General features: G+C 36.7%; 1 protein-coding gene across 3 annotated transcripts in view; it reads right to left on the bottom strand.

Annotated features, from left to right (window-relative positions):
• The window catches only part of KRAS (KRAS proto-oncogene, GTPase), a 36,042-nt gene extending 15,467 nt beyond the window's left edge, over positions 1-20,575 (bottom strand). The window contains exons 1-5 of one of the 3 annotated variants that reach the window (XM_037020420.2): positions 20,400-20,572; positions 17,174-17,348; positions 16,646-16,767; positions 2,234-2,412; positions 122-281 (exon numbers count right to left, since the gene is read on the bottom strand). In XM_037020420.2, coding sequence (XP_036876315.1) covers positions 122-281; positions 2,234-2,412; positions 16,646-16,756 — 450 coding nt within the window. In that variant the 5' untranslated portion in view covers positions 16,757-16,767; positions 17,174-17,348; positions 20,400-20,572. Of the gene's footprint in view, positions 1-121; positions 282-2,233; positions 2,413-16,645; positions 16,768-17,173; positions 17,349-20,399 lie in introns of all 3 variants that reach the window. The other 2 variants (XM_037020421.2, XM_037020419.2) reach the window with 2 other exon arrangements.
• Positions 20,576-20,958: the final 383 nt, after the last annotated feature.

Below are 20,958 nucleotides of genomic sequence, written 5' to 3'. Positions count from 1 at the left end.
TACTCTGGTAATGTCCCAAAAATGACATTATTAGAATGTATTTGTAAATTATGATTAATGATTAAAATCACTCGATAGAGTCTGCAAAGAATACATTTGTATTTACTACAATATTACTTACCTGTCTTGTCTTTGCTGATGTTTCAATAAAAGGAATTCCGTAACTTCTTGCTAAGTCCTGAGCCTGTTTTGTGTCTACTGTTCTAGAAGGCAAATCACATTTATTTCCTACTAGGACCATAGGTACATCTTCAGAGTCTTTAACTCTTTTTATTTGTTCTCTGGGGAAGAAAAAAAGTACATCAGAGGCCTTAGTAACACAAAAATCTTTCAAAGATTGTCCACAACTTTGTCGTACAAAATATGGTTGAGAAAAGACATTTAATGTAATTCCTCATTCCCACCACACCAAATTTTCCTTGTATCTCCTTCTAGCTATTTTTTTCCTCCATTTTAGACTTCTATGTCTCTTAAAAGAACAAATACATAGAAAAATAGTAAAACTACAATCTAACAATAGGTTCATAAGCAATGATAAAACTACAATCTAATAGGCTCATAGGTCACAATGATAAAACAGAAAATATGGAAAAATTCTAGACCAAAAAGGGCTATACTTAACTTTTAAAAGTATAACCTTAGAAACATACTATATAGTTAAATATGTACCTACAGGATTAAAAATGTTTTACAAGAACAAGAATTACATTAATATTCTCAAAATGTAATAGAACTCACATTCCAGTCTCAAAAAGGAGTGTATCAAGTGGAAAGATTTTGATTCCTATGTGAATAACTGACATTGCCACAGGCAGACCTTGTTTTGTCTTTATTTAACTTCACAGATGATGCATTTCTTAAAGTTGAAGTTTTGTGGCCACCCTTTGTCAAGCAAGTCTATTGGCACCATTTTTCCAAACATCATTTGCTCACTTTGTGTCTCTGTGTCACATTTTGGTAATTCCCACTATATTTACTTTTCATTCCTATTATATTTCTTATGTTGATCTGTGATCAATGACTATGACTTGCTGAAAGTTCAGATCATGATAGTATTTTTCAACAATATTTTTTAATTAAGGTATATACACTTTTTTTAGACATAGTGCTATTATACACTTAATAGACTAAGTATGGTGTAAAGGTAACATGTGCACAAGTAAACCAAAAAATTAATTTATTTCACTTTATTGTAATGTATACTTACTGAGGAGGTCTGGAACCAAGCCTACAATATCTCTGAGGTACGTACCCATACACGGTGTAAAAATCCCTCTATATGTTGGTATTTTTCTGTAAGATGTGCATAAATTCTAAATTTGGGGTAAAATTATAGTCCTTCATAATTTTAGGTGAATTTCAAAGATGCAATATGGAATAAGAAGTAGACAATGGAGTCAGAATTGGTTCAAATTTCCAGTTTTTCTACTTATTAGCTAAGTACCTAGATAATGTATTCATACCTGTTTATTGTATATCTAAACACCTACTACAAAAATACTATCACCACCCAAATTTCTTTTTCTCTATTACCAGACTACAGAGAAAACATACTGCAGCAAATGTTACATAAGTAACATGTTAAGTCACTTAACTAATTATATGATACAGCCAACAAATGGGGTATTTGCCTAATATACAGTTTTATGAAAACTGTAAACCCTCAAAAAAAGAGAATATAAATTATACTTAATACAATAATGATTATTTTAATAAAAGGCAGTTTTACGCAATTTGTCAGATACTTTAAAAACTGTAATTGCTTAATACAGTATTTTACATCAGTCTTTGTTGTTTTTTTTTTAATATCTAAGGTCAATGTTTTATCTGATTCCAAGAAATTCTACACTAAATATACTAGATTGATTTTTAAGGCTTTCTGAGTGAAATCACCTCAATTTCCATTTCACAGTTTTATTGATAGTTTTATTTTTATTGTAGATATAGCTCAAAGCCTTATTTCTCTGGTGCAGACTAATTAAGAGCACAGGTTTTTAGTCAAGCAAGCCTGGGTTTCAATCCCAGCACCACTGCTATCTAATCAATCAGGAAATAAATTACTCCACTGCTCTAATCCTTAAGAATTTAATTTGTAAAGTAGGGATATTACCTACCTCATAATTACTTAAAAATTTAAACTAGGTAATTTTTGCACAGTGGTTAACAATGACCCCATAAATGGAAGATACAATTACTCCTCAATGTCATTTTATTATATTCACTTTAAACCCACCTATAATGGTGAATATCTTCAAATGATTTAGTATTATTTATGGCAAATACACATAGAAAGCCCTCCCCAGTCCTCATGTACTGGTCCCTCATTGCACTGTACTCCTCTTGACCTGCTGTGTCGAGAATATCCAAGAGACAGGTTTCTCCATCAATTACTACTTGTTTCCTGTAGGAATCCTGAGAAGGGAGAAACACAGTCTGGATTATTATGGTGCACCTTTTACTTTTAAAAAGGTGTTAGACACAAACTCAACAAAAAGACAGCCCAGTCCAAAACTGGACAAAGGACTTGATGAGACTTTTCTCCAAAGACACACAAATGGCCAATAAGCACATGCAAAGATGCTCAATGTCACTGGGGGAATGCAAATCAAAACTACAATGAGCCACCACTTTACACCTATTAGGATGGCTATTACTAAAATAGAAAAAGAAAATGTATTATCAAGGATGTGGAGAAGCTGGAAGGTTTGTACATTGCTGGTGGGAATTAAAATGGTGCAGGTGCTGTGGAAAAGAGTTAAGCGATTCCTCAAAAAGGTAAACACAGAATTAATGTATGATCCAGCAATTCCATTCCTAGGTATCTAACCAAAAGAACTAACTGAAAGAAGGGACTCAAACAGATACTGTATGCCAATGTTCACAGCAGCACTATTTAACAATGACCAAAATGTATAAACGACCTACATGTCCATTAACAGATGAATGGATAAAAAAATGTGGTATATACATACAGTGGAATATTATTCAGCCACAGAAAGAAATGAAATTCTGATACATGCTACAAAATGGATGAATCTTGAACAAACAGACACAAAAGACACATAGCTATGATTCCACTCTTACAAGGTACCTAAAATAGTTAAAGTCACACAAACAAAAAGTAGAATAGAGGCTCCCCAGGGCTGGGGGAAAGGTGATTGGAAAGTTATACACAGGGGTTCAGTTTGGGATGATGAAAAAGTTCTGGAAACAGAGCTAATAGTTGCCCAACACTGTGACTATGACACTGAACTACATATTTAAAACAGCTACATTGGTAATTTCATGTTATATACACTGTACCACTACAAGGAAACAAAAGCTTAAAAAAGATGTTACACAGAGATTCAACAGTGCATGTGTACATACTAATAACAAAGAGACCCAAATTCTCTATAAGAGAAAATAATTATTACAAAATGGATAGTTGTACCAACTCTATTTTTCATGATGATTTAGACGACAATAAAAATCAATCAACTTACAAAATAATTGTCATCTATTTTACTTATTATAATCAAAGGAATATGTAAGAGAATGGTAAATACTTAGGATTTTAATGCCTTTATCCATTTCTGAAATGCTAAGAACGGTATCTAACAGCCAGATGGATACTACAATAACTCTAAAGAGTATGACTGTTTTACCTGCAAATTGTGAGCCCTCTATTAAAAAGCGAGGGAGGAAAGGAAAGGAGAAAGTGACGGCTATCGTAAAGGGACTAAACTAAGACTGAATAAAGGAAAGCAGGGGGTTAATATTAACAGAATCTTGAAATGAAAATCTTACTTTCCTCTGACTTTTGATCGACACTTAAGCCTAAAAGGTTTCACATACTCTCAGTCAAAATAAGCCTTAAAAAATAAAAAGAGATGGTGTAATGGGAAATCAGAAAATAAAAAGAGGCAAGGCTGATATAATGAGTAGAACGTATAAACTAAGGACAGTGTTTCTCATTGTTCCCCGTGTGAGCTGTACACTAGAGTGCCCTTAGTTCATGAATTATTTTTTACACCAGTCTATTAAAAAAAAGAATGGTCATTAAAAATCATATTTTTGTTAAAATACCTGAAAAATGTTTACAGTAGGAGAAATATATGTAACAATACATATGTAAAATATATATACATATCTATATATATGTATCTATATACACTTAGAAATTGATGGTATATACATCAAATGCTAACAAAAACTATATCTTTTATGGAGATAATTTTATAATTTCTCATCTTTTTTAACACTGGATTCTATATAAATGTATTCCTTTCTCTGACTTTTAATTTTTAAAATTGTAAAATACTCCCATATTAGACCATGATCTTGTACTTATCTTTTAAAGTAAACTGTATTTCCTAAATTGCCTGTAATAAAAATTAATTATCTCATCAGTAGGGAAAAAAGGACAGATATTTATTTTCTAAACAAGAAGTTCTTTACTAAAGATTTGAACATTTAAACATCTGGTTGGCATTTTATTCTTTTGGCCTATTACCTTAATTAACTACTTGAAAGGACTCCTGCATATTAAAAATTGAAAACCAGTGTTTTTGAAGTATAATGAAAGAGTAGAAGTTGAGAGCAAAGTACAGTGTCTTAGAGTCAATCCATTCATTACCCAGGTGTGGCTACAGACCACAAAGACTTTTCCTTGCCTATTGCTGTCCCTTCACATTCTTTCTTCACTATACTAACTTAACTTTATAGTTGAATTTGTCTTTAAATCTAAAATTTTCTACCAACAATAAAATTAAAGACTACAGTTTCTGGAGCCACACAAGTCTATATACCTAAGGCATGGCTGGGGGACTAGTCACCATATGTCCACATAAAATGCCTGCAAAATATGAACCCAATAAAGTGCCACTTATAAAATTTTCAAACACTTTGTGTTTCAAAAGTATATAAGGTATAATATCAGAGGTTTCTGCACATATTTCATAACATGTTTCCATAATTAACAGTCCATCAAGCTCAGTCCCTTTTTATTGAGATATTTCATTCCTGTTACCTTTCCTTTTTAAATCCTAAATATATTAACAGAAAAGTTCTGAGTCACATTCAGTTATTGAAAAGGTACTCTATAACCTACTTGTAAACAATGAGTAGAATCTGCTGATAATAATAGATTTAGATTAAAAAACTCAGAATTTCCAAAGCTAATTTTAACTACAGTCATCCTTAGAGGCACAATTTGTCATTGAGCTGCAATATAACAAGGCAGTGACCTAACAAGGAGATGAAAGATCTGTACTCAGAAAACTCTAAGACACTCATGAGACAAATTAAAGAAGACACAAATAAATGGAAATCTATCCCATACTCATGGATAGGAAGAATTAAAAGACTGTGAAAATGGCCATCCTGCCCAAAGCAATTTACAGATTCAATGCAATCCCTGTCAAAATATCAATGGCATTTTTCAATGAGCTAGAGCAAATAAACCTAAAACCCATATGAAACCACAAAAAACCCTGAATAGCCAAAGCAGTCCTGAGAAAGAGGAATAATGCTGGGTGGAGTATGCTCCCCAACTTCAAGTTATACTACAAAGCTATGCAATAGAAACAGTAAGGTACTGACACAAGAAAAGATCCATAGGTCAGTGGAATAGAAGAGAGAACCTAGATATAAACCCACATATATATGGTCAATTAATGAAAGAAGAGCCATGAATATACAATGGGGAAAAGAGAGTCTCTTCAATAACTGGACAGCTACATGCAAGAGAATGAAACTGGTTTACTGTCTAACTCAATACATAAAAGTAAACTCGAAATGGGTCAAGACCTGAATATATGTCATAAAACCATAAAACTTTTACAAGAAAACACAGGCAAAAATCTCTTGAACATAAGCATGAGCAATTTTTTCCTGGACACATCTCCTCAGGCAAGGGAAACAAAATAAAAAATAAACTGGGACTAAATCAAACTAAAAATCTTCTGTACAGCAAAGGACATCATCATCAGAACAAAAAGACATCCTATAGTACGGGAGAATATATTCATAAACGATTTATCTGTTAAGGTGCTAACATCCAAAATACGTAAAGAACTCATAGGCCTCAACACCAAGAAAAAAAATCCAATTAAGAAATGGGCAGAGGACCTGAACAGATAGTTTCCCAAAGAAGAAATATAGATGGTCAACAGGCACATGGAAAGATATTCCACATCACTAATCATCAGAGAAATGAATATCAAAACTATAATGAGATACTACCTCATACCAGTTAGAATGGCCATCATCCAAGACAGGAAATAACAGGTATTGGTAAGAATGTGGAAAAAAGGAACCCTCTTACACTGTTGCTGGGAATGTGAATTGGTGCAGCCACTGTGGAAAGCAGTATGGAGGGTCCTCAAAAACTAAAAACAAAAGTACCATACAACCCAGTAATACCACTCCTAGGAATTTACCTTAAGAAAACAAAATCCCTTATTTAAGAAGATGTATGCACTCTTATGTTTATTGCTGTGTTATTTACACTAGCCAAGATAATGGAAGCAACCTAACAGATGAATGGATAGCAAAGATGTGGCACATATACATAATGGAATATTATTCAGTCATAAAAAAGAAATCCTGCTACTTGCAACAACATGGATGGACCTAAAGGGTTTTATGCTAAATGAAATAAGCCAAGTGGAAAAAGACAAATACCATATGATTTTACTTATTTGTAGAATATTAAAACAAAACACAACAAAATGAACAACACAGCAGACTCATAAGAGACTGAGAAGTGACTGGTTACCACTGGGTAGGTGGGTGGGGAGGGTGAGAGGAATAAAAGGGCACAAAAATTCTCAACCATAATATATGCTGCTCATAGGGATGGTAGTGCGCATGGAGAATATAGCCAATGATTCTGTAACATCTTCCTAGGTTGACAGACAGGAACCATACTAGGGGGTTGAGGACTTAATATGGGCAACTGCTGAACCACTGTGCTGTATACTTGAAATCAACAGAAGACTGTGTATCAACTATACTCCAAAAAAAAAAAAAAAAGTAAAAACAAAATATAAAGGCAGTGCAACTTGATAAAAACAAGAATGAAGATGTTAAAGGATGAAGTATAATCTAAAAGGGACTAACAGGTTTGATGACGAAGCAGAAAGTGAGCATAACAAAATAGTATATAAATACTAAATATTTTGCTCCAACTTCAGGTTAGTTGCAAGAAAAGAAGTATACGGAGGTAGAAAACATTAATGATTAATGTGGAATCGTTCCTAAGGTAGTCTAAATAAGAGTTCAGCAAACTATTGCCAAAGGTCAAATCCTGCCCACCTGTTTTTTTTATGGCTTATGAGATAAGAATTGTTTTTATATTTTGAAATGATTGTTTAAAAAAACAAAGATTATGTGACAAAGACCCATGTGGCCCTTTACAGAAAAGTCTGCCAACCCTGTTCCAAGCTACTAAAATACCTTTTTACAAATCTGAAATATTCTCAACACATTATTTATTCCTTTAACATAAAAAAAGAAATCATTCTGAGAAAGTACAGGTGATGAAAGCCCAACCAATTTAAAAACACAGATTCTATAATGAAACTAGTTAAGAATGGGGCAAAAAGATCACAACTTCACATTTTTAATTAGAATTATTTCCAGCCTTTTAAATAGAATAAACTGTTCTATTTAATCAGGTATATAAGTTACTAACATCTTTGGAAACTAGGGTAGAATAAAGCTGCTTTGTTTAAGATAATAAAATAGTAAATGAAGTAAAGTTATTCTATGTATTTCCCCTCACTCCCAGCTAAAGTACTATTTTTTTTTATTTACTGAAGTGGTAAAAAACTTTTCTAAATGAAATATACTATGTTGACAAAAGTTAATTATAGCTAGAACTCAAACATTTCTGGTGATAACAATAAACAGGCACAATCCTCTGGAAAGCAATTATAGTATTTGTCAAGAGCCATAAAATGTTCATAGCCTTTGAGACAGTAATGTCACTGTGGCAAACAAAGCCAAGGAAATTTATTTTTAAATGACAGTTACAATAAAGATATACTTAACATGGCATCCTAAAATGTTACATAGGCATTTAATACTACCTGCAATCTTAATACCATTTATCTATCTTCAAAATATACTCCAAATTTAAGCACCTCCGCCATCACCCTAGTCCATAACTATTTTGTCTCATGAAATCTCCTCCACCTGCTTCCTAGCAACAATCCCTGTTGTTACTCATATGATATATTCTCCATACAGCAGTGGTGTTCATTGTGTCACTCGTGTTAAAGTCCTCTCACAGCATCCTTTTACTCTTAAACATTATCACTCTGCTTGGTAAAAACAAGAAAGAACGTGTCATATGGCAAAGTAGGTCTGATGACAAAGCAGAAAGCAGGGACTTACATGACTCTCCTTCCTCAGCACCTGTGTCCTTCATAGCATGTATTACAATGTGTAACTATGCATTTATTTGTATAATTGTCTAAGTCTACATTCCCAACTAGGCTTTAAACTCCAGGATGGTTGGTTCACATTTGTTTTGCTCACCACTTACACATCCTGTGGCTAACAGTCGTAAACACAGTAGGTTATCAGTATTTTTATATAAATGAATAAACTCAATGCAATGTAAATATATAGAGACACTGTAAGTCTTTAAAAAGAAAGTACAAGTTTAAATTAGAAATTATATGAAAACAATGAACTCATAAATCTAAAAACTATAATTAAAGTATTTTAAATGTATTCAAGCAAGTTTTATATAGTATAAAACGTTTAATATAAAACAAACAAAAAAATACATACAGAGATTTAAAAACATTTATGGCAGGAAGAGAATATGTGAAATAATGTTAAAATATGGACAAGCTGGTTGGTGCATACACAGTATTCATCATATTATTCTTCCACACTGCATTAAGGGTATACCTATTTCATTACCACTCAGATGTGAGGCTGGATCAATCATGGATCCAATCTTATTACAGTATCATTACAATAATCATTTTCATGTTTTGTATTATTTATCTCTCACCTATTCTTTAATTGGCCTGATACCAAATTCTTTATCCAAGATACATCTGCATTATCCAGTTTGTTGAGAATTTTAAAAGGGGGAAGGAAAATAGGAAATAATATAATGGTACCTAAAATACAGTAGTGACTTTTCTCCCTCAAAAATGAGTATTTACTTTTCCCCTCAAACAGTATATGCTCATTCTTAAAAACTAAATACTATACAGAATGAGAGTTTGGCTTATGTCCTAACATATTTTATGTATATATTCACATTATTTTTAGATAAATGAAATCATACTCTACAATGTGCTACGATGCAGGTTCACTTTATACTGGGATTTCCCAAGATCAGTACACACGGAGCCACCTAATCCTTTTTGACACTAATATAATTTGTATAGATATTTCATAATTCCTATTGTGAGACATTTCCTACTGTTAGATGTGTAGTTTACTTCCATTTTTAAAAAACATAACCAACACTGTAGTAAACATTCCTGTGTACACATTTTAAACATGATTGGATCCTTGGGATAAATTACTAGAAATGTTATTACTTAGTCAAAGAACCATAGAATTTACATTTTGATACATATTGCCAAACTGACCTCTAGAAAGTCTGTAAGAATAAACATCACAATGAGTATACATTTCTCTATACCCTCACCAGCACTATTATTCCAATCTTAGCCAGTATGAAAGTAAAAATTTTCACTGTTTGAACTTTTATTTCTATTTAATGTGGTATCCTTTTATATATTTTTTCATTTTTTCTTTTTTATGGTGGTTAAGTTGGCTTTTATATTCTTAGCCCCGTTTTCTCCGATTTGGATGTTTCCTTCTTATATAAGAGAGCTTCTTTGTTGATATATGATGCAAATAGTTTTCTCAGATTTCCATTTGTCTTATATTTTTATTAAAGATGTCTTAATTTTAATGTAGCCAAATAGCTCGATCTTTTCCTAAATGTTTTTTGTATGGTTTACAAATACTTTGAAAATGAAAGGATCCCTACTTTTTTCAATGGAAAAAAAATATTTAATCCCAATTCCACAAATAAAGAAACTAACCTAACATCAAGTTAATTCAATTAATCGGTGTTACTTAAATAATATAACAAGGATTTAAGACTGACATTATCATTTTTATTTTAACAGCCATCTAATGTTTAACATTAAAATTTATACAAGGTAGAGCCAGGGTTCTCACTATAAAAGATAGCAAGTGACTTTTAAATAAAATATATTTCTTAGCTCCATCCATTGAAAAGGATCTAGAAGTAGTGACACTCCAGTAGCAGTAAACATACCTAACATCCAGATTTTAATTTCTAAATACCATTCCCCATTAAAAGGAATTAGGACTCTTTGGACAAATGGTTGAATCCAGGGTGGGGACAGGAAAAGGACAAAGTGAACTAGGAACACATTGTGCCAGAAAACAAGGATGAGCTCCAAAAATTAATGGGACATGTCAGAGGGTGTAGAGGTCAGCTTGAAAGGGATTCCCTGGCTGCATCAAAATCAATAGTTACAGTAATAGACTTTACACATTGACTAAAGAAAGAATTCATGAGTCCACAGTGATACAAATACGGCAAACTAAACAAATAAATAAGGAGCAGAAAAAGAGAAAACCTTTTTTCATAGGAGATGTCAACTAATAAATGAAGAAGCAATGACAGAGTTGGAAAATTAGTTACCATTTGCAACCACTACAGTCGTAATTTATTCTGGCGAGAATAACCAGTGGTTGCTACATCCCACTGGATGCAAATGTTGGAGAATCAGGTATTTAAAGTCTCAAAGTATCTCCCCTCAAAGTACATATTAATTAGAAAGGAACTGAAGATAACTTTTGCAGAGAGAAAACTGACAGATACCATTTTAACCAAATAATCAACGTTAGCACCATCAATAATGGGACAAATGAGCATCACGTGCCTCCCAATGAGATACACAAAGGAAGACCCATCTTATGCAGACGTCCTGCCTAAACCATTTAACCTGTATCTGATCATAAGGAAACAATCAGGCAAAACTAAATGAGAGGTCACTGTACTGGGAAGGGACAAAATTTGAATATGGACTATATGTTAGATAAAGTATTGTATCAATTTGGAATTTCCTTAATTTCATCACTGCATTGTGGTTATACAAGGAAATATTCTTGTTAAAATAGGATTGGGAATTTTTTTCTGCAAAGGACCAGGCAGTAATTGATCTCTGTTGCAACTGTGCAACTCTCCCACTGTCGTGCAAAAGGAGCCATAGACAACATGTGTAAACATATGAACATGGCCGCGCTCCAATGAAACTACAAAGAGACAGCAGGCTGGATTTGGCCAGCAAACAGGCCAGTTTACAGACCCCTGTATTAGAATAGGAGATAGACATTTAGAGGTAAAGGTTCATAACATAGGTAACTTACTCTCAAATAGCGCAGCAAAAATAAATTATATGTATTCCGGTATGTGTGTGTGTGCATGCATGTGCATATATATATATGCATGCGCATGCATGCATGCACACACACACACACAGAGAAAGCAAATATGTCTGATTTAAGGATAATAGATATTCATTGTACTATATTTTGCTACTTTTCCATAGGTTTAAAATTCTTCAAAGTTAAAAGTTGAAAAATTACCTAAGGTAAAGCATTGTGCCTCTCCCTTTAATCCTCTCAAATATTTTATTTTTACTACCTATTTCTGCTAATTTTATTATGTTAAGGTCATAATGATATAACTCTTGCATAAACCTAGGCACTATTTGACAATGTAGTTAAGAGATGTAAGAAATTAATGCCCTCTCCCAAAGCATAAGGCCTCTAAATTAAGTTAAATATAATTAGGATGATTGTTTAGACACACTGCTCTTCAAAATTTATCTAGGACTAATAAGCTCCATGAAGGCAGTGAGCTGATTCCTTTGGTCGTCAGGGTATCTCTAGGCCTAATGAGGCTGCATGGGCAGAGGGGGCACTCAATAGTATTTATGAAATTATGCAGTTAGTTGCACTAAAACCAGAATCTTGAGAGGCCAACTGTAAAAAGTTTTTTCCTTTTATTTATTTCCATTACCAACTTTCATCTGTATGTTTTTAAAGCTTTACTTATAAAAGCCCATAGAATAAACATGCCCAGTATTTTTTAACATTCAGGTCTAAATAAATAGTAAGTTTAAAATGGCCTACACACAGTGCCTGAGTTTTGTGCTAGTTTATTGTAAAACCAGATGCTCACAACTATTCTATAGCCCTATAAAAATCTACAAAATGTGAACTTTCACAATTTGCCACTTTTGATAGGTCCTTCCTAAGAGCCCACGTGGCGTATCACTGAGCCTCGAGGTCTGTAATGTCCCTCCAGTGTGCATGTAAAGACAATCAGAGAGCCACAGTGCCGTTCTTCTCCCCTCAGATAAAGGAGCCTCAGTAAGTGTTAACAACAAAGCCACACTAGCTCCTCTTACACTACCACACTCTTGCAAGTTAATAATATCCCTCTACATATTTAGTTAGGCCTAACTAGTCCACACAGTAATCTTACTAGTATTAGAGGAGAATAAAACTAATACGTCAGTTTTTTAACAAGCTTATTATGTAAAATAAAACTTTTCAATAAATTTTATATATGTTTATAAATTGATTATACCCACAGTTGAAATAGGAAAAATATCCAAACTTAGTTATTTCATTATTTACTATTAAAAAAAAAATCACATAAGTTGACCAGTAGAGGGCACTCACTTGAAGGGGGGGAAGAGCTAGCCAAAGCCTTGAAGAGAAATCTACTTACACACAAATGTTGTGTGTAGCTTATTTTAAAAACAGAATGTTTTAATACAATGCTACAGTAACCTAATATAATGTATAATTAGTTTAGAAGAGGTAAAGTTTACATCTATATTACATAAGAAAATCTAACATAAGCCTTGATTCAAGGACTTGAATTTGACAATTTAAAGGATGTTTAAAGCTATATGTAACACATATTAGGGTCTCAACTCCAGCACTAAGCATACTGAACTTGGGCCAGGTAATTATTTGTTGTGGGCTGTGCGAGCTTTCCTGCGCACCATAGACAGTTAACGGCGTCCCTGGCCTGTACCCACTACAGTTGCCAGTAGCAGTCCCCTCCTTGAGTTGTGATAACCAGAAGTATTCCTGGATATTCCCAAATGGCCTCTGAGGGGCACCCATCTTCCCCTCACTGACAACTGCTGATACATGCATATAAAACCAGAAAAATAACAACTTACAACAATAACATAATGCTTTTTTTACACCACTCTTCAATACTAGTTTAATATTACAAATTTTCTCTATGGAATCTAAAGACCTTATTCAGCAAGTAAAATAAATTACACAAGTAACATGGAAAATTTTTTAAAAAGAGAAACCGATAAATCTTGGTGAATAAACACTGTACAGCTCAGAGCACTAAAGATGGAACAACTCAATCCAATTATGAATCCATTCTTCCTACTGAGTAGGAAACCGTTTCATCAAAGAAAGGCGTAACACCAGAGACTGAATTAGATGTGTCATGTTAACAGTAGCGTGCAGATGTCAGTGAATTAGAGCCTGGGAAAAAAACACTTCTTTTTATATCTATTTTTACTAGCATATTACATCCAGTAGATACACAATTTATATTTGCTAACTGATCAACTGAGCACTCTCATTTCTATGTCTATATTTTTTTAAGACAAAGATCTCTCTCCATCAAATTTTACCTTGGAAAATGTTTTTATAACAAGCAATCTCTATAAACTATAAAAGTTATTTCTAGTCTGGTATTATATTTGGGGCACTGCTTTGCATCTAATAATCCTGCACCACTAATGACGTATTTCATTATCCCTGGAGTCTTTGGTGGATTTCATGTAAGGTAAAGGTAAGATGTTTCAGGATACAAGTAAAGGTGATTCCTAAGTACAAACCTTAAGCGTCAACATGTTCGATCTATGCGTCATACCCATCTAATTCTATGTCCTATCTCTGCCATTAAGATGCCATTAGATAATATGCGAAGTTCAAATTTTGGCATATTGATAAATCTGAACCAGCCTCCAATATTAAATATTTTCTTAGTTTGAAGACTCATTTATCATGTTAAAAAAGTTATTCAAGGGTTCAGTGGAAATTCCATTTGTCTCAGAGAACTTAAAATTCTACCACTTACTAGCAAAGTACCTTTAGGCAAGTTATAACCTCTCAGAGCCCATTTTTATCTATAAAAAAAGAAACAATGCCACCTTCCTTATCTATCTCATAAGCATAAAACTTTGTAAATTCTAAACCACTAGAAAATGGTATTACCTGATTCAAAAATTTTTCTCTAAATTTCTTTCCATTTGTTTTAATGCAGGAAAACTGGTGAGAATTCCAAATGTGCAGTTTGTGTCCTCTCATTTTCTCTTTGACCTACATTATTTCACCAATCAAAACTGAACAGTGGTGATATCCTTCTCCTCCTTCTTAACTTTTAATAAAAAGATAAAGTCAGAACTTTTGAACTTTTTATTAAAATAAGCTACTAAATTCTCTTGCCTTTCTTATAGTTGAGCTTAACTAAGAATTTAATGTGTCATTTCCCCGGAGGACTCGCTGTTACTTGGGAGACAGGAGACAATCTACGAACCCTTTCCCAGGTGGCTAAACTAATAAGGGAATGTCAGTTTCAAAGTTCACAGGTAATCAATGCTTCCCAAAGTCAAGTTTTCTGGTTTGGCAGGAATCATAATCAGTTATAGGCATGAGTTTATAAACTTTTTCTACTTTCCTCCCAAATAAAGAACTAACTTTTAGCTTTATTTCATTAAGATTTATATTGTACTTTAACAGTTTAGACCAAAAGTTTTCCTAACCTAGTTTATCACAGTATCATATACTATTCATGACCTCTAACAGAAAACACAGTATAATGGAATTCCTCAGATTTTCTGAGAAGATGGAGGGCCCTTCTGGAAAATCATCTTCCAAAATCCCAGGAAAATTTCCATGGTTTACCTGAATTCTATTAAAATTTTCTTTTACTTTTGATTTACATGTTGGAGTATGCCAAGTAACCCTGGCTTTAGAACAGGTGGATTCTTGAATCCTCCTTGAAATAAAAACAACACAAAATCATCACATAACATTGAACTGATTTGTCGAAAAGGAAAAATATAGACTATCATATAGGTGGTCCCCTTCAGTCGACTCTTCCCCTTTACTATGCAAATTCTTCAACTTGGAAGCCAAAGAAAAGTTGCTTTCATGTTTAAATCAAATCTTTGCAAATAAGTGTTATTTCTTCTCTTTTTCTTCTGATACCAAAAACATTTGATATTTCTTTTTGAACAGTTACTTAATCAATCCTCCAAGTTCTAAACCGCATGAACATCTTCCCAAGGCCACCAGTGCCCTCAGGTTCCACCTCGGTGCAGCCAGTGTGTGTTGTCAAGTCCTTACACAGCACAGTACCATAATGGGGCATTTCAACCTGTTCTAGATTCCACAGCTTGGGACTCAGAGAGAGAGCTGGGAGATTTTTCAGAGCAGATTTTAAAAACTGGTATATGAGATATAGAATAAAAGCTAAGGGATTAAAGATTGCCTAACCTGGAATAAAGAAGTCTAAGAAATACTCTTAACAATATAAGTCTATTTCAAGGACAAGGTAATATATTTATTTCCATCTCCACTGATGTTACACTTAGCATGAAGATTCAGATGCTGCATAAAATACACTAATAATTACATTCTGGAAATGAGTTAACAAGAACAGTTATGGGCCATCCATTCCTGCTGATCTTTGGGATTAAATAAATCCTTATCTGCTTCAGATAATCTGAGTATAGTGCTGCCAGAAGACAAGAGGATATTACCTGACCTCTCAAGGTTTCTGCAAGGCCTTTATTCTAACATTTTGCTTTTGGCCCTTACTTTGGTAAGTTCTCATGTAACTAAGAGCCTGAAAATTATTCATTACTCAATGTGTAATAAAAACAATTCTAACATTTCCTTGAGTAAATTAAGAGAGGGCTGCAAAGCAAAGGTAAGGATTTATAGTGGTACCTTTATGTATCACTGTATGTATGTTTTATATGTATATATGACATATATATAACGTGTATTTGTGTATATACATGTGCAAAGAAGGAGCTTTTAAAAATCTACCAGGCAGATGTAGATACTCCACTACTTCAGTGTGAAAAGAAAATAGGAAATACTACTAATTGGCTTTTTTTTAATCAACCATGAAATGTTTCACCAATACAACTCAACTCTTCCACATAAGACATCAAAATACCAAAAACCCCATAAAAATAAGAGCCACATTTTAAAATAAATGTTAGGTACAGATAAGATGTAAATTCACATTTTCAGTCCCTCACCAATCTCTGAAATAGTCTCCCAACCAAATGCACATATGCTAATAACCCAGAAAGAATGGAGAGAAGGGCTCTCCATACCTATGTTCACATATAACTTAGAGTGCCTTGATACCCAAGTACATTTCAAGTAACTTAATAAATTACTTTCAGTGTAATTGCCTTGTAATGAGTGTCATGAAAAATGATCAGAGAATCCTTTTCTTGTCCCCAAAGGATGGGCCTGCACAAATCCATATGCATGATATTAAAACAAGATTTACCTCTATCGTAGGATCATATTCATCCACAAAGTGGTTCTGAATTAGCTGTATCGTCAAGGCACTCTTGCCAACGCCACCAGCTCCAACTACCACAAGCTTATATTCAGTCATTTTCAGCAGGCCTTATGATGAAAATAACGAAAATGGGATCGCATTAGAACATACGTCATACGTGAGGTTAATAGAACCCAAAGACTGTCATTACCTTTTAACACCAATCAACTTTTATATGGAAAACTACGTGAGAATACCTCACATAATTCAATGATGAAAGCCAGGTGACTACAGATGTGCACTGTAATGAAAGGCACTTCGTTTACAAACTTCCCACCAACATGTGAGAAAAATGCATTCGGAGTACAAAATTCTTTCATCATATTCAGGTTGTTCTATCTAAACAGCCAGTCTGCTGTTCTGCAGCAGTTCAGGGCTCCCAAAGGAGAACACCATGACTTTACTCAGTGCAAGTGCCCAGAATAGGGCTCTACACCCTGTGGACACACCCACACAAAACTTGTTGACAGCTACCTCAACAGTATTCCTAGTTGACTCTAGTCCCTAAGAATTGCAAATGGCTATGCTGGATGTCTTCGTTGGAACCAACAGCTACAGAAGACTTAAAAAGCATCATCACAGTGTGACGGATAGTCAGTCAGCAAGGATCAGATGGCGGCTGGGTGGAGGATTGTCAAATGAAGTTGGACTGTGGAGTGGGGGAAAAAAATGGAAACACTGAAGCAGATGACAACATTTGATGACATTTTAATCTGTAAAATACCTGCTGGGAAAAATAATGATGTAAAAACTAAGAGATCTTTTGAGAATTTTGAACTTACTAGTCAGTTTAGATGATTAGATAACCAAAATACAGAATCCAATATTAGTGCTGAAGAAGAGTAGTTTGCACAAGAAAATTATAATTGTATAACACTTAAAGATAAGCACTTTTAATGAGAGAATTCTTAAAAGACATGAGTGAATATTTCCCAGTAATCCACGTGATTTTACTCAATGCTTCTTATACGTGCTCTCCCAACAACTGCAATAAATAGTAGCAACCTGAAGGTTTATGGTACAAAATATTTGTCAGCTGTTTCAAACTTTTTGAAATAAAATGAATTTATCTGATTTTATCTCCTTTCTCAACCACTACAGGATATTATTACAAATAGGAATGAACTGTAGAAAGAATGTCAGTAAGTGCATGATAATTTATTACAGGGTAAGCGGTTTCAAATTAATGAATGCAGATACAAACACTATGTACGTGCAGTAACCGACTTAGCGAAGACCAAGAATTATGCAAATAGGCACCAAAAAAAAAAAGTAGTTTTCCAAATGATAATATACCAACCACCTACTCACCCTATTCCTGAGCCCTCTCACAAAGAGCAGACAGGCTAGACAACTGTTCTATCACAGACTGTTAATATCACAGCTCCTTGGTCTACTCTCTGCCACCACCCTTGCTTGCGATTGTCTAGGGCATTACCTCCCACTTTTTATTCCAAATATAGGCCACAGCAAATAGGATAGACACCAAAACGTATCCTTGAGCTTCCTGCCCACCCCACCCCCAAAGCAATCTGGATAGCGTGCCACAAAAGTAGGTCTTAAAATGTGGTCCAGGAAGCCATCAGGGTTCCCAAGACTTTTTGGGGGTCCCACAGATCAAAACTATTTTCATCATAATACTATGATGTTATTTACCCTTCCCACTCTCATTCCTTCACAAGTGTAGAATTTTCCTGGTTATCGTAACAGACTGCAGAAAAGTTGTGAAAATTCAGATGTCTTCTAGTGAGCCATATAATTAAGAGATTTGCAAAAGTGGGAAAACAATGACACTCTTCTCACTAAATTGTTTTGAAAGGTTATTTTTCATTAAAAAAAAAAAACCAAGTATGCCACCAAGTAATGGGCTTGTTATTTCTATTTTTAAATGAACTAATACATTTTTTAAATTCTCAGTTTTAATTTCTATTATGGCAAATATTGAAATATCCCACATTCCATCTTCAATAGTTTACTGTAAAGCTTAGTTGTATACACACATGTGGAATCTAAGAGACACACACCTTCTGGTCTATGTGTTTATGCAGTGGTTGTTTCTACAAAAGATCCTTGAACTAGATTTTAAAAGCAAGTAATATTTAAATCCACTAGAGAGAAGTGGGTTCCCAAGGAGCCTTACTAGAGATCACAGGCCACAAGGGCCCCCTCACCCTCACCCAAAGCTACAAAACCTAGCAAAGGGGTGGAAGTGGGACCAGACACAGCATTTTGTTAAGGAAAAAAAAAAAAATCACTTTTACTTGTCATAAAACTATCAACTCACCTACTATCTCTTAAAACCAAGTATACTTGGGGATGTCTACAGTTTCAAAGTAAACAGTACTGTTATCAACCATATTTGATGTCTACAGTCTATTTCATGTTCCAGCCAGCGTTTTGGACCTTAGTCACCTAAGAGTGACATCACTCATATGGTTGATTCTGAGACGATGATTACAAACAGAATTTTTTCCTTTGCAATTTCTTTTTAAGTGATTTCCCCCCATTATCAATGTAACATGTATTGTGTAAAAATTAGAAAATACTTTTCTGTTCTTAACCTTCTATTCTGATGGATATCAAGATTTAAGAAAGCTAGCTTAAGACTTCAGCTATAGCACGCACATTGCCTAAGAGTATTTCAGGCAGTTGGCCAGCAGATTGCTACAATTAACTCTCTTGTAAATCTTTTTTTTTTTTAATTGTGTGAGTGCTTTTTAGTAGTAGTGTAAAAACTCTCGGGATGGGGGTCAAATTTTTAAGGACGACGATAACATAGGGGAGACGAGGAAAAGGACACGTTGAGGCAAATTAAACTTCAGGTACGATTTTGGCTACTGCCGTCTGCCTCAACCGGCGAGGAAAAAGCCCAGATTCTGCTCTGCGGGTTTTCTGCGTGTGCTTTAACTTGACAAAGCAAAATAGACCTTCTGGGATTAACTTTTTCCTTTTCACCAAGTCACAGGCTTTGCGCTGTAGGGTGTTGGCCACCTGTTCTTCCACCACCATCTCTACCTCCACCTCCTCCTTTGTGGCCACAGCAATGTCACAGCCCGTGCATGGGGGAGGGGAGCAGTCAGGAACTCGGCTGCAGATGCCTCTTTCCCAAACACAATACCCTCAAACGGGTCTCTGAGCACTTTCCTTTGCTCTTGCAAAACGTGACCTCCCCTCTTCCTCGTGTACCCCCTACACACTGAAAAGGACCACGACCCGTGCCGGCTGCGCTCGAGGAAGAAGTTTATGCCTCCGTCCTGGAGATGCTGGATGCAGCAGGGAAGGCAGCGGCCGAGGCGGCGAGCGCGGGGAAGGGAGGCAGAGGTGCGGGAGCGCGGGGGGAGCGGGGGAAGCCGCGAGGGGGAGGGGAGGCCGGGGCGCGGCGGGGTGCCCGCCACCGACCCGAAGCGCGCGGGGCAGCCCGCCGGCCGCCCCAGCCGCGGCGCCCGGGAGGAGGAAGGAAGGGGTTCCCCGTCCAGGAAGCAGCCCAGGGGCGGCCGCCGCGAGCCTCACCCGCCCCAGCCCCGCACCGCCCACCTCCCCGCATCGCCGCCCCGGCCGGCCGCCCGCCCGCCGGGGGTCCGCGCCCGCGCCCGCGCCGCACCCCTCCCGGGACCCCTAATTCATTCACTCGGCCCCGCCCGGCGCCGGCGAGGAGGGTCGGGACCGGGGCAGCGGCCCGGAGGGGCGGCCCGCTCCGTACCTCTCTCCCGCACCCGGGAGCCGCCGCGCCTCTGGCCCCCGCCGCCGCCCTCAGTGCCTGCGCCGCGCGCGCTCCCAGTCCGAAATGGCGGGGGCCGGGAGTGCTGGCCGGGCAGCCACCGCCGCCGCCGCCGCCGCCGCTCTGCCTCCGCCGCCGCGCCGCCGCCTAGGGAAATCGAGCGCCGAGCGCAGCGATGAGCCCGGGGCCGGGCGGCCGCAGAGGGCAGCGCTATCGAGGCGCTCGGCGCTCGATTCCTCTCCAGCGGCCGCGCGGGAAGGGGCGGAGGGGGGCGGTGCGGGAAGCGGGAAGGGAGCCTGCGGGCGCCGCGGGCGGGAGGAGGGGGCGCGGCCGGCGGGGCCGGGGGCTCGGGGCGGTGCCTCGGCGCGCGGAGGAGGGGCTGCCGGCCGCACGCGGCGGCCCGCCCCCAGGCTCTCGCCGCAGAGCCCGGCCCGCGGCCGCCCGCTGGGACGCGCGGTCGCCTCCCGCCCGCCGGAAGACCCGGCCGGCGACCCGCCGCCCAGACCCTGAATATCGGCGAAAAGCCCGCCGCCCCTGCGGC

This window comes from Manis javanica, chromosome 15 (genome assembly GCF_040802235.1).
Source record: "Manis javanica isolate MJ-LG chromosome 15, MJ_LKY, whole genome shotgun sequence".
NCBI lineage: Eukaryota > Metazoa > Chordata > Mammalia > Pholidota > Manidae > Manis > Manis javanica.
This window is presented reverse-complemented; position numbering and strand designations above follow the sequence as displayed.